The following is a 24,353-nucleotide window of genomic DNA, read 5'->3' on the forward strand; positions in this document are numbered from 1 at the left end:
GCAGTGGGCTTTCTTGTTGTTTTGTTGATGGTTTCTTTTGCTGTGCAGAAGCTTTTTATTTTGATGTAGCCCCATTTGTTTATTTTCTCCTTAGTTTCCATTGTCCTAGGAGCTATATTGGTAAAGATAATTGCTATGATATATGTCTGATTTTTAAAAAATATTTTATTGAGTTTTTTACAGAGAGGAGGAGAGAGGGATAGAGAGTTAGAAACATCGATGAGAGAGAAACATCTATCAGCTGCCTCTTGCACACCCCCTACTGGGGATGTGCCCACAACCAAGGTACATGCCCTTGACCGGAATCGAACCTGGGACCTTTAAGTCCACAGGCCGATGCTCTATCCACTGAGCCAAACCGGTTTTGGCAATATATGTCTGATATTTTGCTGCCTATGCATTCTCCTAAGATTTTTATGGTTTCCTATCTTACGTTTAAGTCCTTTATCCATTTTGAGTTTATTTCTGTGTATGGTGTAAGTTGGTGGTCTAGTTTCATTTTTTTGCATGTATCTGTCCAATTTTCCCAATACCATTTATTGAAGAGACTGTCTTGACTCCATTGTATGCTCTTGCCTCCTTTGTCAAATATTAATTGAGCATAATGGCTTGGGTCAATTTCTGGGTTCTTTGTTCTGTTCCATTGGCCTATATGTCTGTTCTTGTGCTAATACCAGGCAGCTTTGAGAACAGTGGCTTTGTAATATTGCTTGAAATCTGGTATTGTGATCCCTCCAACATTGTTTTTCTTTCTCAGGATTGCTGTGGCTATTTGGGGTCTTTTTGTTTGTTTGTTTTTAAATATATTTTTATTGATTTCAGAGAGAGAAAGGGAGAGAGAGAGATTGAAGCATCAATGATGAGAGAGAATCATTGATTGGCTGTCTCCTGCATATCCCCTACTGGGGATTGAGCCTACAACCGGGCATGTGCCCTAGACCAGAATCGAACCTGGGACCCTTCAGTCTGCAGGCCAATGCTCTATTCATTGAGTCAAACTAGCTAGGGCTTGGGGCCGTTTTTTTGTGTTTTTTTATTTCATATGAATTTTTGGAGAGTTTGTTCTAGGTCTGTGAAATATGCCCTTGGTATCTTAATGGGGATTGCATTGAATCTATAGATTGCTTTGGATGGTATGGACATTTTAATTATGTTGATTTACCAATACATGAACACAGTATGTTCTTCCACTTGTTTGTCTTCCTCTATCTTTTTCAACGTCCTATTGTTTTCCAGTACAGGTCTTTTACCTCCTTAGTTAAATTTATTCCTTGGTATCTTAATTTTTTTGGTGCAATGGTAAATGGGATTTTTTTTAGTTTCTCTTTCTGTGAGTTCATTATTGGTGTATAAAAAAGCCATAGACATCTGGGTGTTAATTCTGTACATTGCCAAATTCATTTATTAAGTTTAGTAGTTTTTTTATAAAGTCTTCAGGGTTTTCTATGTACAATATCATGTCATCTGCGAATAATGAGTTTTACCTTTTTTCCATTTTGGATGCCTTTTATTTCTTCCTCTTGTCTGATCGTTATGGCTCGCACTTCCAGTAGTGTGTCGAACAGGAGTGGTGAAAGTGGGCATCCCTGTTTTGTTCCTGTTCTTAGGGGAAATGGTTTTAGTTTTTGCCCATTGCATATGATATTGGCTATAGGTTTGTCATGTATGGCCTTTATCATGTTGAATATGCTCCCTCTATTTCACTTTGCTGAGAGTTTTTATCAAAAATGGATGTTGGATTTTGTCGAATGCTTTTTCTGCGTCTATTGATATGATCATGTGATTTTTGTCTTTCAATTTGTTTATGTGATGTATCACATTTATTGATTTGCAAATATTGTACAAGCCTTGCATCCCTGGAATAAATCACACTTGATCATGGTATATGATCTTTTTAATATATTGCTGGATGCAATTTGCTAATATTTTGTTGAGGATTTTAGCATCTATGTTCATCAGGAACATTGCTGGTTATTCTCTTTCTTTGTGGTGTCTTTATTTGGTTTTGGAATTAGGATAATGCTGGCCTCAGAAAGAGTTTGGAAGTGTTCCTTCCTCTTGGATTGTCTGAAATAGTTTGAGGAGTATAGGTGTTAGCTCTTCTTTGAATGTTTGGTATAAAACCCCTGTGAAGCTGTCCAGACCTGGGCTTTTGTTTGGTGGGAGTTTTTTGATTATTGCTTCTATTTCATTGGTTGTTGTTGGCCTATTCAGGTTTCTGATTTCTCCTGATTCAGTTTTGGGAGATTGTATTTTTCTAGGAATTTGTCTATTCATCCACATTGTCCAGCCTGTTGGCATGTAGTTGTTCATAGTATTTTCTTACAATCCTCTGTATTTCTGTGGTGACAGTGGTTACTTCTCCACTTTCTTTTTAGATTTTATTTATTTGGGTCCTCTCTCTTTGTTTCTTGATGAGTCTGGCTAATGGTTTATCAATTTTGTTTATCCTTTCAAAGAACCAGGTCTTGGTTTCATTGATTTTTTTTTGTATTGTTTTTTTTAGTCTCTATGTTATTTATTTCTGTCCTAATCTTTATTATTTCCTTTCTTCTACTTAGTCTTGGCTTTTCTTGTTTTTCTCTTTCAAGTTCTTGAAGTTGTAGAGTTAAATAGTGTATTATTGATTTTTCTTGTTTTCTGAGGTATGCCTGTAGTGCTATGAACTTCCCTTTCAGGACTGCTTTTGTTGTGTCCCAGAGATTTTGGGTGGTTTTGTGTTCATTTTCATTTGTTTCCTGGAAGTTTTTGATTTCTTTCTTGATCTCATTGGTAACCTATTCATCCACCTATATAATAAAAGGCTAATATGCAAATAGACCGAATGGTGGAACAACCGCTATGATGCACACTGACCACCGGGGGCAGATGCTCAACGCAGGAGCTGCCCCCTTGTAGTCAGTGCACTCACACAGGGGAATGCCGCTCAGCCAGAAGCCAGGCTCACGGCTGGTGAGCGCAGCGGTGTTTGTAGGAGACTCTCCTACTTCCATGGCAGCGCTAAGGAGCGGGCCTAAGCCAGCAGTTGGACATCCCCCAAGGGCTCCTGGACTGCGAGAGGGTGCAGGTCGGGCTGAGGGACCCCTCCCCCCGAGTGCATGAATTTCGTGCACCGGGCCTCTAGTTGTTTAATAACATGCTATTTAGCCTCCATGTGTTTGAATGTTTTTGGGTGTTTTTACTGTAGTGGATTTCTAATTTCATTTCACTGTGATATAAGAAGATGCTTTATATGATTTCAATCTTCTTGAACTTGTGGAGACTTATTTTGTGTCCTAACATGTGGTCTTTGAGAATGATCCATTTGCCCTTGAGAAGAATGTATATTCTGCTGCTTTGGAGTGACATGTTCTATAAATGTCAGTTAAATCCGTCTGATCCGGTGTGTCCTTTAGAGTCTCTGTGTCCTTGTTAATTTTTTGTCTGGAAGATGTATCCAGTGAAGTCAGAGGGGTGTTAGAGTTTCCTACTGTGACTGTATTGTTGCTCTCTCCGTTAAAGTCCTCTAGAAGTTTTTTTTTTAAATATATATTTAGGTGCTCCTATATTGGGTGCATATATGTTTACCAGGGTTATTTCCTCTTGTTGGATCGATCCCTTTAGTGTTATGCAGTGACCTTTGCTCTCTCTTGTGATGGCCTTCATTCTGAAGTCTATTTGTTCAGATGTGAATATTGCTGGCCTTGGGGCTGCTTAAGCAAGTGCTGGAAGGCACACCAAGTTTGGTTGCTGCTTGATTGGGGTTTGTGGATCTTTCAAGGATTTTGGGAAAGTCCGCAGCGGGAGCTGAGGCAGGCCACTTGTGTGGAGGAGCTGTGGAAGAGATTGGGCTGAGCTGGTGATTTGGGTCAGCAGGGGTTTCAGGCAATCACCAGGGGTGGGGGAAAGGTGTTAGCCTGGTTAGTTGACAGCCTGCACCTGCTGGCTCTGTTGTGGGAGAATTCCAGAAAGGAACAATGGTGCCTTCCAGCAGTTCCATCCCAGTTGAGAGCTGCCCCTCCAGCCCCTGCCTTGCAGTTGGTCAATTTAATTGCTCCCCATGTCCCTGGAACTTTTCAAGCTGCTGCCCTTGCACTGAAGCTTAGAGTGGGTTTGTGCATGAGTCTGGGTGCACTCCCTTTAAGAAAAGTACTTTGCCCTAGCCAGTTTGGCTCAATGGTTAGAGTGTCAGCCCATAGACTGAAAGGTTACGGGTTTGATTCTGGTCAAGGGCATATACTTCAGTTGCAGGCTCTATCCCCAGCCTGGCCCTGGTCAGGGCGCTTACGGGAGGCAAACAATCGGTGTGTCTTTCTCACATAGATGTTTTTCTCTTTGTCTCTCCCCATCTCTTCAACTCTCTCTAAAAATCAATGGAAAAATATATACAAGTGAGGATTAACAACAACAAAAAATGTGCCTTGATCTCTAGCAGCCCTTTGTCTTTCTCAGATGCAATCCCCACTAATTTTCACAGTTAGAAGTTATGGCAACTCCTCTGCCCAGCACTGATGCCCAATTTGGGGAGCCCAGTGTGGGTCTGGGGCCCTTGGTCCTAAGGGAGCACCTTGGTCCTAAGGGGAGCCAACATAGCCCTCTGAGTTTTTAAATATATTTTTTATTGATTTCAGAGAGGAAGAGAGAGGGAGATACAGAAGCATCAATGATGAGAGTCATTGATCAGCTGCCTCCTGCATGACCCCTCCTGGAGATCAAGCCTGCAACCCTGGCATGTGCCCTGACTGGGAATTCAGCCATGACCTCTTGGTTCATAGGTTGACTCTCAACCTGTAAGCCACACCAGCTGGGCAGTCCTCTGAATTCTTAATGGACACATTGTGGGTTTGGGACCTGCCCATTCTGTATCTCTTCTCCAACCCCCCCCCCTCCACCCCCACCTTTCTACTATTTCAGCGTGGCTTCTGTATATCCTTAGTTACGGGCATTCTGTTCAGTTAATCTCCAGGTGGTGCTCAGCGATGGTTCTATAATCCAGTTGTAATTCTGAAGTGATTGTGGGAGGAGGCAAGCGCAGAGTTTTCCTATGTTGCCATCTTAACAGGGAATTTGGGAGTGTTTTCTTTACTCTCCATTTCATACTAAAACCCATTTGCCAATTTAATGAACCTTTTGCTAGCCTCATCCTGGTGATTGTCATGTTTCTAAGGAAAAATTTTAAAACTCCCTTTTTTTGAAGCTTGGTACAGAGCAGTACTTGAATTTCTAGCTTCAGCCCTTATGTTTGAACAGATGAAGTGAATAGTCACTGAAAATGACTATTGGTCACCATTTCCAGTTGGACTCCCTGCTTGTGCCATTTTGAGGGTGAATTAGGTTAGGTTTTGATAATGGAAACTTCGTATCTGAAGACTGCAACCTCAGAGACCACAGTCAGAGTGAAGAAGGGCATTTAAACCATAACAGATAAGGCAAGGCTCAGGTAAGGAAATAGTTTGGAGAAGAGAATACCCAGAGAAGAGAGCCATCCTGAGATATGGTGTGGACTGTCCTGTGGCAAAGAAATTTGATGCTTCCTGTAAATTTTCAAGGACAAGGACCAGTGCGGGGAGGCTGCAGAGTGGGGAATCTTGGTGTGTTGTAAGGAAGAATTGGGGACTTCGGTTCTAGGGGCTGTTCAAGCATCTGTGTGTGGTTCTTTGGCAGGAGTCCTGTAATTGGGCTGAACTACCTCCAAGATCTCTTCCTACCCCTCAGATACTTTTGTTCTAAGTGTTCCAAGTCCTCTTAAAAATGCTGTTATACTTTAAGAAGCTTCATATTTGAAGGTTGGGGGATGTAAAAAGATGGCTACTTCATGACTATTACTGTACTTGTTTTGTAGGTAACCAAAATATTGTAAGTTGATTCATAGGTAGCTTCCATTTACCAAGCATATCATGTGTGCGGGGCACTGTGTAAGTGCTGTACAGGAATTAGTTCTACAGTTATCCAGAAAGGTCCGTATTTACAGTTGTATGGATGAAGGCACTGAGCTAAGAAAGGCTAAGTAACTTATGCAAAGCACAGTGAGTTAAGAGGAAGTAGTAGCTAAGATGCAAACATACATTTGACCCCAAAGCCTATATTTACACCTACGGAAGAATGAGTTTTGTTTTTGTTTCTTTTTCCAGACCTGTACCCTCTGTTTCTAAACACAGACCAGACATACATTGGGTGAGAGGTGGTGTTAGAACATACCCAAGATCTCTTCCAACTCTTGACTGTTGGTCATTGAATATTTCTTTCCTTTATAACAGCCACTCTGCCCTACACTATGCCATAAAACAAGGGTAAGCAAACTTTTTCTGTAGAGGGCCAGATAGTAAATATTTTAGCCTATATTCAATGCTACCATTGTATCCATAGACAATTTATAAACAACAAGTGTTGCTGTATTCTGTTACAGTTTTTTTACAGAAATAATTTTTGGAGGGACCTGATTTGGCCTGTGGTTTGCTGATCCTGCTTCATAGCTATTTTGTTCCCTTTTTTGTTAAAGAATATATTTTTACTAGAGGCCCGGTGCACTAAATTCGTGCACGGGGGTGTGTGGGGTGTGTTTTGTGTCCCTCAGCCCAGCCTGCACCCTCTCCAATCTGGGACCCCTTGAGGGATGTCTGACTGCCTGTTTAGGCCCGATCCCACTGGGCCTCTCACAACCCAGGACTGCTGGCTGCTAACTGCTTACCTGCCTGCCTGCCTGATTGCCCCTAACCGCTTCTGCCTGCCAGCCTGATCACCTCCTAACCACTCCCCTGCCACCCTGATTGACGCCTAACTGCTCTCCTGCCAGCCTGGTCACCCCTAAGTCCCCTCCCCTGTTGCCCTGGTCGCCCCTAACCGCCCTCCCCTGCAGACCTGGTCTCCCCCCAACTGCCCTCCCCTGCAGACCTGGTTGCTCCCAACTGCCCTCCCCTGCAGGCCTGGTTACCCCTAACTGCCCTCCCCTGCTGGCCTGGTAGCCCCCAACTGCCCTCCCCTGCAGGCCTGGTCCACCCCAACTGCCCTTCCCTGCAGGCCTAGGTCCCCCCCCCCCCAACTGTCCTCCCCTGCAGGCCTGGTCACTCCCAATTGCCCTCCTCTGCTGGCCCGGTCACCCCCAACTGCCCTCCCCTGGCGGCCATCTTGTGGCGGCCATCTTGTGTCCACATGGGGGCGGCCACCTTGTGTGTTGGAGTGATGGTCAATTTGCATATTACCTCTTTATTATATAGGATTGATTCCAGAGAGGAAGGGAGAGGAAGAGAGAGATAGAAATATCAGTGATGGGAGAGAATCATTAATTGGCTAACACCCCCTACTTGGGATGGAGCTCACAACTTGCCCGACTACAAATCAAATTGTGACTTCCTGGTTCATAGGTCGAGTCATGCCTGCATGCTGAGAAGGTGCCCCCACCCCCCATGCCTTTCTAGAGTGTTGCTGTTGCATGCATTCAGCCCAGAGAGTGAAGGTAGAAGGGAACTCTAATGGTAATGGGTTAGAACCTCAGCTCCATGACTGACTGTTTAGGCATGTTGCCTGTCATTTGCAAGGTCACTTCCTTCCCTGCAAAGTTGTTATATGGTCAACCTTGTATTCTGCTTCGGGAAAATGCGGATAACAGGGTCAGTTTTACACCTGATGTAGGCATCTGAGAGCAGCTGCAAGGCCATGGGGAGGTTTTAGGGTAAGCAGATAATATAGGAAAAGCTGGGCATAGATGGGTCACTTATTTATTGTTTAAGGATCAATCAGTCCATGTCCTTGCTAATGGCTCTGCCATTTTTCTGTGTGTTAATCCAGGAGGAATTTTGTTGTCAGAGAATAAAAGGAGGTTGTCCATAATTGACTTTAAGCAGCAAACAGTAAAACACTGAGCTCTTCAGCTCCGCCTTTCTTGTAAGTTTATCATTTATTCCCAGTGGTCATGAAAACTAATTCAACCATGTGATAATATATTTCCATAAATCTAGAACCCTAAAATCTAAATGGACTTTTTATTTGTCCATAAATATGTAACATAAAGGACTCCATTATGATGAAAACTAATTTTCTTCAGCTGAAGTCATTTTGCTACTAAGAAAATCCATTCAGGTGTGTTTAATATCATATGGCAGTTCTTGACATATTTTATATCCTTCTAGGCTCTGAGAATTGGAAAACCAAGAAGGTTTTGATGTTTTGTGTGGCGCCAGCTGAATTAGAAACCAAGATGAACATAACCAAAGGAGGCCTGGTGCTGTTTTCAGCCAATTCCAATTCATCTTGTATGGAGCTGTCAAAGAGAATTGCTGAGTGAGTATAATCATATCATTAAAATTTGTGTTATGTGATGTTTTCATTCGATAATCAGATTAGCACTGACTGTTAAACTTGAAAGCAGGTAATCTGCATATCATCTGTATATATTAGGGCATTTTGTAAACTATCATAACACCCTGTACATTCATTCAGCAGACATTGATTGAGTGCCTTGTGGGCGCCAGGGATAGTTAGGGCTTCATACGTATAGAATATTTGAGTATAAAGAACAGTGAAGTGGATACTGGACAGAAATAGTTTATAGATTGTAGTTCAATATAATTTTAGTTATTTTAGGTATTGATTTAGATATTGGGGATTAACAATGAACAGCCAGTCAAAATCCTTCCTTACATTTAGTAGGGGTCCAGACAAGAAGCAAGTCAGCAAAACAAACACGATAATTTTAGGTGGTGATAAATGCTATGAAAAACAACAACAAAAATCCAACCGCAGTGAAAGGAGTGATGGGACAGGCTGTTCTGCTTTTGCTTGGGTGCTCAGGTGCCTTTTAAACAGAGGGGATGATATGTGAATTGAGAACCTGAATGAGTCACTGGGTGAAGGTCTGGGGCAGAGGCCGGCAGGCAGAGAAGCAGCAGGTTCAGAGCCCAGGGGTGAGCAGCAGGAGTTGGTGTATCTCAGGAGTTTGGGGAGTGTAGAGAGCACGAGGAAATGGTCAGTGAGGCAGGCAGAGAAGGACGACATCGACCTGGATAGGCATGGGGTGGAGGGTGAGGGGTTAGGTAATGGAGTGACCTTATAGTTTAATATTAACTTTAAATTTTATAAGGAGAATACCTCTATTTTATTTTTATTAATTTATGAATCATCCTTAGATAGTAAAGATGTTGAGTCTATTCTATTACCTGTTCAGCTTTTCCTCCCTTTCTCTTCTCTAGGCGGCTGGGGGTGGAAATGGGCAAAGTGCAGGTTTACCAGGAACCTAACCGAGGTGAGCTATCTTTGACATGCGTAACATTGATCTTTTTACAGAATATGACATACTGCCTCAGTCCTTCATCCTCCACTAGTGTAACAATTAGATTTAGTGTCCAGTTAGTTCCATGAGCAGGAAGTCATGTCGGCAAGGTGGGCGAGAGTGGTGTTTTAGCTCCTACAAACACCAACTAGATGGAGAACCCTGGAGCAAGTCACATCCGAGGGCCTGAATGTCACTTCTGAGACCTCACTTAATAAGAACTGCATAGATGTGTGAACTGACTGGTGAAGTGAATGGAAACATTATTTCAGTTGTTGGTTGAATTTATGACACATTAGGCAGGATGAGTAAATCCTGTGTGGCCACATACTAATTGGTTGTTATTCTTTACTTCCATGTAAGCTGTCATGATATCTTGTTAAGAAATGCTTTTTGCTGCCCTGGCCATTGTGGCTCAGTGTTTAGAGCATTGGCCTGCACACCAATGGGTCAAGGATTCAATTCCCTGGTCAAGGGCATGTACCTGTGTTGTAGGTTCAGTCCCCACCCTGGTGAGGATGCGTGCAGGAGGCAACCAATCAATGTGTCTCTCTCATATTGATGTTTGTCTCTCTCTCTCTCTCTCTCTCTCCCGCCCTCTTCTCCCCCTCCCCCCAACCCCCGCCCTCTCTCTGTCTCTCTCCCTCCCTTCCACTTGCTCTAAAAATCAGTGGGAAAATATCCTCGGGTGAGGATTAATAACAACAAAAAGAAATGTTTTTTGATAATTGATTTATGCCAATGCATACGCATCTCAAGTTGTAAAAAGCATCTGTTTTCTATATTCTAGCAGGGGCTACGGGCAGCTTGCATGGACTTGAGATTCAGACAGCTTATCCTTGGCAAGTTATATAACCTTTCTAAACTGCAAGTGATTGGTAGTGTGTTAGGATTAAATGGGATAATTGTGTGCCTAACACATCTCTTTGTATATAGCAGTTACTCAGTAAATATTAGTTCCCTCTCCTTTTCCACTGTAGTATTTTGTCAAGTACTTTCATATTATGGAACTTAAAACAGACTTTGATGAAAAGGCACACATTTTCTCTTCCCCATTTATTTCTCCATTACTGCCTCCTCTTTCCGCTCTCCAGGTTGCCTCATGTGGCTTCAATAGGTAAAAAGTGCAGTTGAAAATATGCAGGGAAAATTTGGAGAAGATAATGCTGCTAAAGGGAAGAATGTCCTTTGTCTAGTTTGGAAGGGAGGGTCCAGGGGAGAGCTAGTGGTGGAAGACTCAGGAGGAGGTTGGCCTACCCTCCAGGCTCACGAAAGAGGGGAGAGAGAGTACTTGGTGTCTGTTGGGAAGGAAGGCGGGAATAGCATTTATGGACTCATTCCTATTGCTAGGTTTTCAAGAACTGAATTCAGGGATGATGTTAGGTAGGAGGGCTCAGAAGTAGCAGGGGCAATATTTGGTTCCAGGTTTCTCTGGCTCTAAAGATCATTTTTTTCCTATGGTACCACCCTCCCTTTTTAAATGTGTTCTGGTTTTCCCCAACATTTTAAATGAAAATGTTCAAACATATTAAAAAGTTGAAAGAATAGATTCTACCACCTAGATTCACAGTTCGCGGTTTGCTATGTGAATATAAATGTGTAGAAGTAGGTTGCAGACGTCAAGACCCTTAACCTCTGAACTTGGGCATGCATCTCTGAAGAGCAAGGACTTTATATCTCTAGTCATCTAAAGTTTAGTCTATTTTCAAGATTCCCTACTTGACCTAAAGAGCTTTTATAGCTGTGTTTTGTTTTGTTTTTCAAACTAGGATTCATGGTTCGAGCACTGTGTTTTTAATATCTTTTTAGTTTCTTCTAGTCTACATCAATTGCTTACCTTTTCTTTTTTCTTCCCATGACAGTGACTTTTTGAAGAGGCTGTTTTGTTCCGTTCGGGGTTTATCTAATTGTTTCCTTCTGGCTGATCACAAATTTTTTGAAAGTGACTATTGGACCTTATTTATTGTTATTATTATAACATTTTGTTCCTAATAAGTTCTTCCTTGTTGTGGTTAATAAATATATAATAAAAGGCTAATATGCAAATCAACCTAACAGTGGAACAATGGGTCACTATGACATACACTGACCACCGGGTGACAGACACTCAATGCAGGAGCTGCCCCCTGGTGGTCAGTGCGCTCCCACAGAGGGGGCACCGCTCAGCCAGAAGCCAGGCTCATGGCTGGTGCGTGCAGTGGTGGTGGCGGGAGCCTCTCTTGCCTTCACGACAGCCCTAAGGATGTCCGACTGACTGCTTAGGCCTGCTCCTAAGCCGTCAGTGGGACATACCCTGAGGGCTCCTGGACTGCGAGAGGGCACAGGCTGGGCTGAGGACCCTCCCCCGCCCCCCCCAAGGGTATGAATTTCGTGCACTGGGCCTCTAGTTTTCTATAAAGATACTGTGCTCAGAGTGGTACAGCGCTTTCTGCTTATATACAAGAAGTGAGAGGGTAGGTTTACTGGTTTCAAGTCAGAAATGTAATTATGTTTAAAAAGTGTAGCTAATGGCAGTATGCTTATTATGGTTTTGTAGCATTTAAAACTAATCTCTTTTATAACAGTTTCAGTTTCCATATTTTGTAACATTGGAAAATGTTGAAATTTTTTGTGTATTTTCAAAAACATAAATTATATACCTTCTTCCCCCCTCCCCTCTTTTTTTCCTTTTCTTTCCAGAAACAAGGGTACAAATTCAAGAGTCTGTGAGGGGAAAAGATGTTTTTATCATTCAAACTGTTTCAAAGTAAGTACTAACCCAACAGAAGCATTGTTGCTTTCTGGGTTTCTGTGTGGGTGTGAATGTTCATAATAAGAGTCAGTTAGACAGGAAAAATTAAGATAATTTTAAAATTGGTATTTTACTCTGCTGATTTTCTGACTTAACTGCTGCCTTTATGTGTAACCAAGTACAGTAGTCCCACAGTTATCCAGGGGATACGTTCCAAGACCCCCAGTGGATGCCTAAAACTTTGTCCTATACTAGTATATACTCTGTTCTTCCTATGCATACGTACATATCTGTGATAAAGTTTAGTTTATAAATTAGGTACAGTAAGATATTAACAACAATAATAAAATAGAGCAATTACAATCATATTATAATAAAAGTTACGGTAATGTAAAAAAAAAAAAAGTTACGGTAATGTGATACATCTCTCTGTCTCTGGTAGCTGATTTGATAACCAAGACAGCTTACAGAGTGACTAATGGGCAGATGTCATATGCAGCATATGGGATAATTAATGTCCAAGGTGGGATAGAGCAGGACAGCTACGCAAAATGGCACACAATTTAAAACTCATCAATTGTTTATTCCTGGAATTTTCCATTTAGTATTTTCCTACCATGGTTGACCGAGGATAACAAACCACAGAAAGAGACACTGAGGATGGGGGCGGTGGGGCTACTGCATTGGAGTAGAGCAGGGGTGGGGGCTGTCCGGCCCTCGGGCCATATAAGGCCCGTGAAATCATTTGGTCTGGCCCTGCCAAGGCAACTGCAGGTGGGACTCAAAATTCAATAAATGTAGGAGCTTTGTTCATAGCAACATACATTTATATTAAGCAAATGATGTTATAAATATCCAAATGGGAGGAACCAAGATGGCGGCATAGGTAAACACCTGAACTTGCTGCCTCGCACAACCACTTCAAAACTACAACTAAAAGACAAAACGGACATCATCCAGAACCACAGGAAGGCTGGCTGAGTGGGAATTCTACAACTAGAAGGGAAGAGAAAAGCACACTGAGACTTGGAGGAGGTGCAGGAGTAAAGTACGGAGACACGCATGCAGAAAGGGCTGGCACCTGAGGACACGGTTGTCTTTTTCAATCGGGAGGGAAACACAAGCTCCTGACTGCTCTGAACTCCAGTTCCGGGTGAGACTTGGGGGACCCAGACTCATACAGGGGGAAACTAGACTGTCTGACATTGGGCTGGAACACGAGGGCGGCTTTTTCTCAGAGGTTACTTCGGGACACTGAGACCCGGGCGCCTCTTAGGGCAGGGCTGAAGGTCAGCCATTGCTGTTTGCTCCACCCAGTTGATTCCCTGAGACCCCCGCTCCACCCAATTTACAATCCCACCCAAGCTGTACGCAGAGGCTTTTGCATATGAATGGCCTGGCCCTTTGCAATCTAAAATTACCTAACAAACTGCAGCTGGGTCAGAGAGCCCCAGAGCCTCCAAAAGAAGGCCCAAGGCTCCACAGCAGCCTGCATTGCTTCATAGCTGGGCCTCATATGGGCACTTCCAAACCCCAAACAAAGAAGAGGAATCTGCAGATCTCTCCGTAGCTCCTGCTGGGTGGCCTTAGGCAGAGCTAAATTTGCACCTCCTTGGAGATCCAAGAGCCAGTGTACCCAGTGGTCAGAGTGGGACCATCCAAATTACAACTCCTCAGATCCATAAGGGACACACTCAGGGGCAGACCCAGTGGGCACCAAAGCCCCATTGAAGCAAGTCCTGCCCCATAAGGGTGTCTCCAGCACAGTTTTCCCATTGTAGACACAACTGATCCTCACAGCCAATTGGCCTGGAGGTCAATTCCTCCCAGTGATGCCAACAACAATCAAGGCTCAACTACAACAAGATTGCACAGAGCCTACAAAGGCTTCACCAAGAGTGTCCACCTCAGGTAATTAGGGAGGCTGAGCCACTGGGCCCTATAGGACACCTACCACACAAAGCCACTCTGTCAACACAGGGAAGCAGCCAAAATGCGGAGACAAAGAAAGAGGTCACCAATATCAGAAATGGAGGAAAGCAAACTACTGGATATAGAGTTCAAAACCATGGTTATAAGGTTACTCAAGTATCTTCTAGAAAACTCTGAGAAATTTAGTGAGTCCCTCGAGGATATGAAAAAGGACCAACTAGAAATTAAGCATACACTGAAATAAAGAATAATATACGAGATCCAACAGCAGACTAGAGGATCCCAAGAATCAAGTCAAAGATATGAAATACAAAGAAGCAAAAAACACCCAACCAGAAAAGCAGAAAGCAAAAAGAATCCAAAAATATGAAAATAGTATAAGAAGCCTCTGGGGCCGAAGCCGGTTTGGCTCAGTGGATGGAGCGTCAGTCTGCAGACTGGAAGGTCCCAGGTTCAATTCCGGTCAAGGGCATGTACATTGGTTGCAGGCACATCCCCCGGTGGGGGGTGTGCAGGAGGCAGCTGGTCGATGTCTCTCTCTCATTGATGTTTCTAGCTCTCTATCCCTCTTCCTTCTTCTCTGTGAAAAATCAATAAAATATATTAAAAAAAAAAAAAGAAGCCTCTGGGACAACTTCAAGTGTACCAACATCCAAATTATGGGGGTGCCAGAAGAAGAGAGAGAGCAAGATATTGAAAACCTATTTGAAGAAATAATGACAGAAAACTTCCCCTACCTGGTGAAATAGACTTACAAGTCCAGGAAGCGTAGAGAACTCCAAACAAAAGGAATCCAAAGAGGACCACACCAAGACACATCATAATTAAAATGCCAAGGGCAAAAGACAAAGAGAGAATATTAAAAGCAGCAAGAGAAAAGCAGTTAGTTACCTACAAGGGAGCACCCATACAATTGTCAGCTGATTTCTCAACAGAAACTATGCAGGCCAGAAGGGAGTGGCAAGAATTATTCAAAGTGATGAATAGCAAGGACCTACAACCAAGATTACTCTACCCAGCAAAGCTATCATTCAGAATTGAAGGTCAGATAAAGAGCTTCACAGATAAAAGAAAAAGGTAAAGGAGTTCATCACTGCCAAACCACTAGTATATGAAATGCTGAAGGGTATTCTTTAAGAAGAGGAAGAAGAAGAAAAAGGTGAAGATAAAAATTATGAACAACAAATACATATCAACAAGTGAATCTAAAAATCCAGTTAATAGAAAGTCTGATGAACAGAATAAACTGGTGAACATAATAGGGTCAGGGGCATAGAAAGGGAGTGGACTCACAATTCTTGGGGGAAAGGGGTGTGGGTGGTGTGGGAAGAGACTGGACAAAAATCGTACACCTATAGATGAGGACAGTGAGGGGGAGGGTAAGGACAGAGGGTGGGGTGGGTACTGGGTGGAGGGGAGCTATGGGGGGGGGGGAAAGGAACAACTGTAATAATCTGAACAATAAAGATTTAATTTAAGGGAGAAACCAAGATGGCGACATAGGTTAAACACCTAACCTACAGCCTGGCACAACAATTTCAAAAATACAGCTAAAAGTCAAAACGGACATCATCCAGAACCACAGGAAAGCTGGCGGACTGACATGCCCACAACTAGAAGGAAAGAGAAAACCACAAGGAAAATCAGAGGAGCCGTAGCTATGGAGACACGGGCGGAGACACGAGCACACACGCGTGTGGGGAGGACAGGGCAGCTGATGGCCTGGCCGGCATTCTTTAGCGGGAAGGAGATAAAAGCTCCAGATTGCGCTGAACCCCAGCTCCGACTGCACTGAACCCCAGTTCCGGGCGAGACCCTGGGAAGCCAGGCTCATACTGGGGGAATCTGGGCTGTAAGGCGCAAACGCAGAGGAGCGGCGAAAGGCAGAGCACCGGAGGCGCGCACGGGAATGTGCGCAGAGGATGGTCTGTTGACTGTGCCGCTGGATTGCCCTAATGGGAAGGAGACAAAAGCGCCAGACTGCGCTGAGCCCAGTTCTGACTACACTGAAACCCAGTTCCGGGCGAGAATCTGGGAATCCAGATTCATTGGGGGAGAGACTAGACTGTTTGGCAGTGGGCGAAACTCCAGGGCGCTTTTCTCTCAGAGGTGTTTGCAGGGAGTACAGAGGGACACTGAGACCCAGGAACCTCATAGGGTGGGGCTGACGGGAAGCCAAGGCTGTAGGCTCCACCCTGAAACTCCGCCCCATCCAAGCTGAGCACAGAGGCTTTTACAATTTTGCAAGTCTAGTTGAATAAGGCTGTCTCCCGGCATAGACACAGTTGATCCTCACAGCCAATTGAACTGGAGGTCAAATCCTCCCAGTGTACCAACAACAATCAAAGCTTAACAACACCAAGACTTTGCACTCAGCCCACAAAGGGGGGGGGGGGTTACCAAGAGCAACCACCTAGGGAGATTGGGGAAGCTGAGCTACCGGCCCCTATAGGTCACTGACCACACAAAGCCACTCCATCAACATAGGGAGGCAGCCAAAAGGTGGAGACACCGAAGTAGGTCACGGATAGAAGGAATGAAGGAAAGTAAACTAATGGACGACACAGTGTTCAGAACCACATTTATAAGGTTACTTAAGAATCTTCTGGAGGACCAAGATGGCGGCAAAGGGTAGATGCCTGATTGTAGCCTACCACAACAATTTTGAAACTGCGGCTGGAGAACAGAGCAGACACCATCCAGAACCACTGGAGGGTAGGCTGGGCGGATGCTCTACGACTAGAATAAAAGAGGGGGACGTGGGATGATGCTGATGCCGATGAGCCAAAGATCACACTTTAAGAACTACGGCTCTGGCGACACAATGGCGGCCTGGAACGTGCCTGGCGCGGTTCCCCCGGCGGTCTCCGGCTGAGGGGACGGCTCCGCTCGCTGCTGAGCACGGACAGATCAGCCCCTGGGGGTCACGGGGTGGGAGACTCCCCGCTTGCTGACCTCCGAGTCATTCGAGAATCTCTGCACCCCAAAAGTGGCCAGGTGCACACGCCCATCGACTGGCCGCCGCTGCAGACCCGAGCGCCGTCGCAGTGACCTCGGACCAGCCCACTGCCGCACACTGGGCACACCGGAGCCTCACCGAGCCTGCTGCCCAGCGAGTTCCACGGCAGCCGCCCCGGAGCTTTGAGAAAATGGCCGGAGGAATTGCTGAGAAGGAATTGACCGATGGGAGTTGGGATCGGGAAGATGAGGCCCCGCTGGGTCCCGGATCCAGGTGCGCTCGCCCGGCAACTGGTCGCCATTGCAGACCCGAGTGCCGCGGCAGAGACCTCGGACCAGCCCATCGCCGCACACCGGGCGCACCGGAGCTTCGCCGAGCCCACCGCCCAGCGAGTTCCGCGGCAGCCGCCCCGGAGCTTTGAGAGAATGGCCGAAGGAATTGCTGAGAGGGAATTGACCGACAGGAATTGGGATCAAGAAGATGAAGCCCCGCTGGGTCCCGGGTCCGGGTGAGGCCGCGCGCCCCTGGATCTGGGCGAGGCTGCGTGCCCCTGGGTCCAGGTGAGGCCATGCGCCTCTGGGTCCGGGGGAGGCCACGTGCCCCTGGTTCCGGGTGAGGCTGGATCCGGATCTGGGTGAGGCCGCGCCCCAGGGTCCGGGTGAGGCCACGCGCCCCTGGGTCCAGGTGAGGCTGGGTCCTGGGTCCGGGTGAGGCCGCGCCCCTGGGCCCAGGAGAGGCCACGTGCCCCTGGGTCCAGGTGAGGCTGGGTCTCGGGTCTGGGTGAGGCCACGCCCCTGGGTCCAGGAGAGGCTGTGCACCCCCTGGTCTGGCCGAGGCTGCGTGTCCCTGGGTCTGGTTGAAGCTGGATGCCGGTCTGGGTGAGGCTGTGCGCCCCTGGATCTGGGTGAGGCTGGTTCCCGGGTCCTGGTGAGGCCGCGCTCCTGGGTCCGGGAGAGGCCACGCGCCCCTGGGTCCGGGTGTAGCTGGATCCCGGGTCCGGGTGAGGCCGTGCGCCCCTGGATCTGGGTGAGGCTGGGTCCTGGATCCGGGTTAGGCCACGCCCCTGGGTCCTGGCGAGGCCGTGCGCCCCTGGGTCCGGGTGAAGCTGGATCCCGGGTCCGGGTGAGGCCGTGCGCCCCTGGATCCGGGTGGGGCTGGGTCCCGGGTCCGGGTGAGGCCGCACCCCTGGGTCCGGGAATGGCCACGCGCCCCTGGCTCCGGGAGAGGCCACGTGCCCCTGGGTCCAGGTATAGCTGGATCCTGGGCCCGGGTGAGGCCGTGCGCCCCTGGATCCGGGTGAGGCTGGGTCCCGGGTCTGGGTGAGGCCGTGCCCCTGGTTCCGGGAGAGGCCACGCACCCCTCGGTCCAGATGAGGCTGAGTTCCGGGCCCAGGTAGGCCGCGCGCCCCTGGTTCCGGGAGAGGCCACTCGCCCCTGGGTCTGGGCGAGACCAAACCAGAGGGAGTCGGACCTGCATTACCACCATTTGTCCACCATCCAGAGCTGAAGAGTCAGTGCCGACATGTACATATAAGGAACTGGTGGACATTGAAATTGGGTCTCAAAATAACTGTTGGTCCAGAAAGAAACTCACTATAGACTGATTCATTTGCCTGTCAGCATAACTATTATTGCTCGTCTCACATTCGGTTCTTATAAGTATATTTCTAGTAACACATGATCTCGCTCATCTAGGGGAAATGATGAACAACATAGACTGATGAACAAGAACAGACCCAGAAACAAGGAGGCATCGATCGGACTGTCGGGCCTCAGAGGGAGGGGGGGGGGGGGGTATGGGGGAGAGATCAACCAAAGGACTTGTGTGCAGGCATATGAGCCTAACCAGTGGTTAAGGACAACAGGGGGGTGGAGGCATCCGTGGGGAGGGGTGTGGGATGGGAATGGGGGGATGAGGACAAATATGTGACACCTTAATCAATAAAGAAATAAAATAAATAAATGAATAAATTTTAAAAAAGAAAAAAAAAAAGATTTATTTAAAAAAAATATCCAAATGGCCCTGGGCAGAAAAAGGTTCCCCAGCTCTGAAGGATAATAGAACCTCCTCAGCCTCCAGCAGCAGGATCGGGAAATGCAGAGCACAGAACAGTTTATGTTGCTTCTGGCTCCTGGCTGTTTTCAGTACTTTTTATCTACCCAGAGACAAGTGTGAGTTGACTTGTATAAATGCACAGAGATTGGGTATGTTTCCCAAGAGGCACTGAAGGCCAAATTGGACTTAGAATTCAGGACTTCAGAAGGGTGACTCTTATAATTCTCAAATTTAAGTCCTGTTTATTTTCTTTTACTTATTTTTAACACTTATTCTCTTCATGCCTTTTATCAGTTTCTTGGTCCTCTAGCCAAAACCATCTCCTTCATTTTCTCTCTGTCTCATTTTGCATTGTTCCGAACTGTGCAGTAGGCTTGTGTTAATTCAGCTCTTCTTACTCTTGTCCAGGTTGCAGAAAGCTGGACATCAGGGTCTTTATAAAATCCTGTGAGATAGTTAACATTGACATTTGGTATTGTCAGATACAGCTTATCATTTATTTTAGTACAAACTAGAACATTTTTAAATTAAGAAAATTCTGTGTGTTAACTTTTCAAACAAGTTCATTATTTAAGTTTAGTGATGGAAAGCTTTGTACCAGCTCACAGAAAAATGGTGCTCCTGGGAGCATAGTTTGGGAACCTCGTTGTAACTTTACACTCACTCTTTTTTTTTTTTTAAATATATTTTATTGATTTTTTACAGAGAGGAAGGGAGAGGGAGAGGGATAAAGAGCTAGAAACATCGATGAGATAGAAACATCGATCAGCTGCCTCCTATACACCCCCCACTGGGGATGTGCCCGCAACCAAGGTACATGCCCTTGACCGGAATCGAACCCGGGACCCTTCAGTCCACAGGCCGACGCTCTATCCACTACCAAACCGGTCAGGGCTTCACACTCACTCTTGGTTTCTCTACTCTTACCCTTTCACGTAGAACACTCTTCTAAAAGTCCACTTTAACTGCAGATGTCAGGCTTGTTGTTAGATATTAGCAGAACATCTGCTCATCCAGAGGATATGTTTCTGCTCATTACTTATTAACAAATCTTTATTGAAGATGCTAGTCACTGTTACAGGTGAGATGCATTAAAGACTAAAACAGATAAAGATCCTCGTTCTCATGGAGTATACAGGGTGGGGCAAAAGTAGGTTTACAGTTGTTCGTCTGGAAAATGATACAGTAATTGGTAGATAAACTCTGTGTTTCATGTACTCACAACTGTAAACATACTTTTGCCTCACCCTGTGTATTCTAAGACTTGCAAGTTACATAATAAGTAAGTAGATTATTTTGTCAGGAGGTGATGAGTGTTATGGGGAAAAACACCAAAATAGCATGGCACGGAATTGGGAGTCGTGGTGAGAGGGTATAGAAAGGGCTTGCAGGGTGGGCCTTATTAAAAATTGATATTTGCCCAGCCAGTGTGGTTCAGTGGTTGAGCATTGCCCTATGAACTAGGACAGTGGTCGGCAAACCACGGCTCGTGAGCCACATGCAGTTCTTTGGCCCCTTGAGTGTGGGCTCTTGCACAAAATACCACGTGCGGGCGCGCATGTACAGTGCGATTGAAACTTTGTGGCCCATGCGCAGAAGTCGGTTTTCGGCCTGGGTGAGTCTATTTTGAAGTGGCATTAGAACACTCAAGGGGCCAAAGAGCTGCATGTGGCTCGCGAGCCGCGGTTTGCCGACCACTGAACTAGGAGGTCATGCTTTGATTCCCAGTCAGGGCACATGCGTGGTTTGCGGGCTTGATCCCCAGTGTGGGTGTGGAGGAGGCAGTGATCGATGAGTCTCTCTCATCATTGATATTTCTGTCTCTCTTCCTTCCCCTTCCTCTCTGAAATCTATAAAAATGTATTTTAAAAAATTGACATTTGGCAAGAACTGGAAGAAGGTGAGGAAGTAAATTAGGTGGTAGCTGGGGGGGGGAGGAGAGCCGGGTGCACACAGACGGTGGAGGCCCTCAGTGGGAGTCGGCATTGACAAGTGTGGAGTGCGCCGGACCGAGGGCCGCGGAGTAGGAGTGGACAGCGGAGAAGGGGGGGTGAGGAGCACATCGTGAAGGGGCCCCGGGAGCCAGTACAGGGACAAGGGCAAATGGGAGCCTCTGAACCTTGAGCAGAGTGGTGCGTGTCTGACTCATTGTAATGTCTGGGTGGGTTCTGTGGAGAAGGGACTGCAGGGGACTGTGCGGGGGAGGAGGGAGGAGACCCCGCTGAGGAGGGAGAGTGGCAAGGCCCAGTACAGCAGTGGAGTGGTGGGGTGCTTTCTGGATAGGGGAGCAGTTAAGGATGCCACTGAGGTTTTTGTCCTGTGTAAACTAGAGGAACAATTTGCCATCAGTTGAGTTAGCAAAGGATTTTATGATGAAGCAGGCTTTGGGGGCAAAGAGCAGTTTAGTTTGGGGTATGTTAAGTTTTGAGCTGTCTTAACAGACATTCAAGTAGCAGTTGAATTAGTTAGACGGGAGCTGAGAAGCTTGGACTGGGTCTACTAGTATACATTTGAGAGTCTTCAGTATTTATAAAGCTGTGAAATTGGATGAAAAGCCAAAGAGATGGGAGAGATAGTAGGAGAAGAGGACAAATGAATGAGTATTAGGGTCAGAAGTTAAGGGTCAGAAGTTCAGCAAAAGAAACCAAGTAGTGGAGGAGGAGAACAGGGAGTCCTAGAAGCCAAGTGAGTCCAGAGTGGCAGGGAGAGGGGTGAGCAGCTGTGTGTGATGCCACTGATGGGTCAGGTGAGAGAAGGACTGAGCATTGACTTGGTGATTTAGCCATGTGGAGGTCATTGATGACTTGGAGTAGAATATGTTCGCGAGAGAATGAGAGTAGATGAATTAGATAGCGAGTGTTGGTAAGTTGACAACTCTTGTGATCTAATGCACAGGGGAGCAAAGGAATGTGGTAATGGGGAAAGTGGTCCTGAGTTCGTGTTTTTAATGGAAGAAATAATAGTGTTTACAGGATAAGCTGATGGTATGAGCTTGTGAGTGTAGTAACAAATTGATGATGGAAGCAAAAGAGAATTTCTGGCATAGAAAAGAGAGGGTGGGATTAGTGTAATTTGGAGGGCTGATTTTAGAGTAACTGTGGTGTGGAAAATTCATCTCTTCCTGATGGCTGAAGGCAGGCGGACTTCTCGGGTGTAAGTGCACACGGTGTTGGGAGCCCCTGGCAGCTCTTTTTCTTAGTGAAAAAGGAAGTAGGATCATTGGCTGAGAAGGGGATGTGGGGGGAGCTGATGGAGGAGAGAGGAATTTATTGGTTTATTTCTCTCTCCCTTGAGCTTTAGGTCTTGGTAGTGGCATGAATAGCAGATTGCTAACACTTTGTTGGAACGAGGTGATATTATCCACTGTCTTACGTTCCTTGCTGGGATTTCTGTCTTTTGGGTTACAGGGACGTGAACACCACCATCATGGAGCTCCTGATCATGGTATATGCGTGTAAGACCTCTTGTGCCAAAAGCATTATTGGTGTGATTCCCTACTTCCCTTACAGCAAACAGTGCAAGATGAGAAAAAGAGGCTCCATTGTTTCTAAATTGCTGGCTTCAATGATGTGTAAAGCTGGTAAGAATGGCAGATATTTGATAATTAATTGGGATCCTGAGAGTTTTATTTTTACCTTTGAGATTATAAAGCATTTTTAAGACTATATTAGAGTGCTAAACAGAGTTAAAAAAGTGATACAGTTTTAATTTCATTTATTTTTAAAAGTTTTTATAAATGATTTATTTATTTATTTTTGTTAGAGAGAAGGGAGAGGGAGAGAGAGAAAAACACACACATCCATGTGAGAGTGAAACATTGACCACTGCCCCCTACCGGGAACCCAGCCTGCAACCCAGGCTTATGCCCCCACAGGGAATCGAACCAGCAACCTTTCAGTGCATGGGACAATGCCCAGCCACTTAGCTACACTGGCCAGGGCTGGTACAGCTTTTAAAGTTAAATAATTTATGAGAAACCAGTACAGAGAATTCTTTGCTGTTTCCAGGTCCCCAAAACACAAAGGTAACGAGAACAAGTTATTTTTACCTAAATTCTTTGTTTAAAAATTATATTGAACCCTGCTGCAGTGGCTCAGTGGTTGAGTGTTGACCAAGAACCAGAGGTGAAGGTTCATTTCCCAGTCAGGGCACATGCCCAGGTTGCTGGCTTGATTCCCAATAAGGGGGTGTGCAGGAGGCAGCCAATCGATGATTCTCTCTCATCATTGATGTTTCTATCTATCTCTCCCTCTCCCTTCCTCTCTGGGGAAAAAATATTACACACACACACACACACACACACACACACACACACACACACACACTAGAAGCCCGGTTGCACGAATTCATGCACGGGTGGGGTCCCTCAGCCTGGCTGGCGATCAGGCCGATCTGGGCATCTCGCCCAGTCCTGATGGGGGCGTGGGGTAGGGCCTGCAGGAGGTTGGCCAGCTGGGGGGAGGGGCTGGGGGAGGTTGGCTGTGGGAGTGCACTGACCACCAGGGGACAGCTCCTGGCGTTGAGCATCTGCCCCATGGTGGTCAGTGTGCATCATAGTGACTGGTTGATCAGTTGTTGTAGTCATAATGGTTGCTTAGGCTTTTATATATATAGACATATTTTAAAAGTATATTGAAATAACAAGTTATAGTCATATAAGTCATTTTTAAAGGGGGGAAAAGGCATTCTGAACCAACTGCTTTAACACAGCAACTATTTTTATTTTAGTCTCTTCCCTTTCCCAGGACAGGTTGGTATATTTTGTAAACTATGTGTTGTGCATTTTCAGGTAACATCCTAAGTGTCTCCCCTTGTTTCTAAGTAATCATCAGAGTTGTTATTGTGTATATGTGTGTGCATGTATGTATATGCACATATCTCAGAGCATTTGCACAGAGAGGAAAGAATAAAAAGTCCTCATATCACTGCATTTTAACACAGACACTATAGAATAAATTTTCTACTGTGGCATTCCAAAGAAGACAAAAATAAAACAAAGTTTGATGAGACCCAAACCCCTGCAATCTCATGAGCATACCTCATTGAAAACTGACAGGTAGCAAGCCGAAGGGACCAGGCTGCTCACCAGGTCTTCCAGAAAGTCCCTGCCCTTCTGACCTTGCTCCTGGGCGGAACCATTAGGCTTCTGACCTTGCTCCTGGGCGGAACCATTAGGCTTCTGACCTTGCTCCTGGGGGAACCATTAGGCTTCTGACCTTGCCCCTGGGGGGTGGGGGGGCATTAGGCTTACTTTCTTGCCCTTTGGGAAAGTTCGGTTTTTAAAATGTTTCCAATTGAATTTTTCTTAGACTTTTGTGTGTTGTCAGCCTGACCTTCAGCTCAGGTGCCAGGGGGTGGGTTTCATTATCTAAATCCAGCCAAACACCAGCAACAAACACGATTATCCGGGCCCACCCAGAAGTGACAATTAC

General features: G+C 45.8%; 1 protein-coding gene and 1 long non-coding RNA gene across 7 annotated transcripts in view; one reads left to right on the forward strand and one right to left on the reverse strand.

The window, feature by feature from the left end:
• The first annotated feature begins 7,892 nt into the window (after positions 1 to 7,892).
• The window catches only part of PRPSAP2 (phosphoribosyl pyrophosphate synthetase associated protein 2), a 56,561-nt gene continuing 40,100 nt past the window's right edge, over positions 7,893 to 24,353 (forward strand). Inside the window, exons 1-4 of one of the 6 annotated variants that reach the window (XR_008554746.1) lie at positions 7,893 to 8,256; positions 9,165 to 9,217; positions 11,924 to 11,990; positions 22,329 to 22,501. Coding sequence is in view for 5 of the 6 variants with exons in the window: in XM_028132187.2 (XP_027987988.2) it covers positions 8,072 to 8,256; positions 9,165 to 9,217; positions 11,924 to 11,990; positions 22,329 to 22,501 (478 nt within the window). In the remaining variant the exon portion in view is untranslated. The other 5 variants (XM_028132187.2, XM_028132185.2, XM_054709293.1 and 2 more) reach the window with 5 other exon arrangements.
• LOC129147368 (uncharacterized) lies at positions 8,106 to 11,241 on the reverse strand. The gene is made up of 3 exons (XR_008554747.1): positions 11,082 to 11,241; positions 8,807 to 8,974; positions 8,106 to 8,236 (listed from the first exon to the last, which is right to left on the reverse strand). It is a non-coding gene; the product is annotated as an uncharacterized LOC129147368 (long non-coding RNA).

Source organism: Eptesicus fuscus, chromosome 20, assembly GCF_027574615.1.
Source record: "Eptesicus fuscus isolate TK198812 chromosome 20, DD_ASM_mEF_20220401, whole genome shotgun sequence".
Classification (NCBI taxonomy): Eukaryota; Metazoa; Chordata; class Mammalia; order Chiroptera; family Vespertilionidae; genus Eptesicus; species Eptesicus fuscus.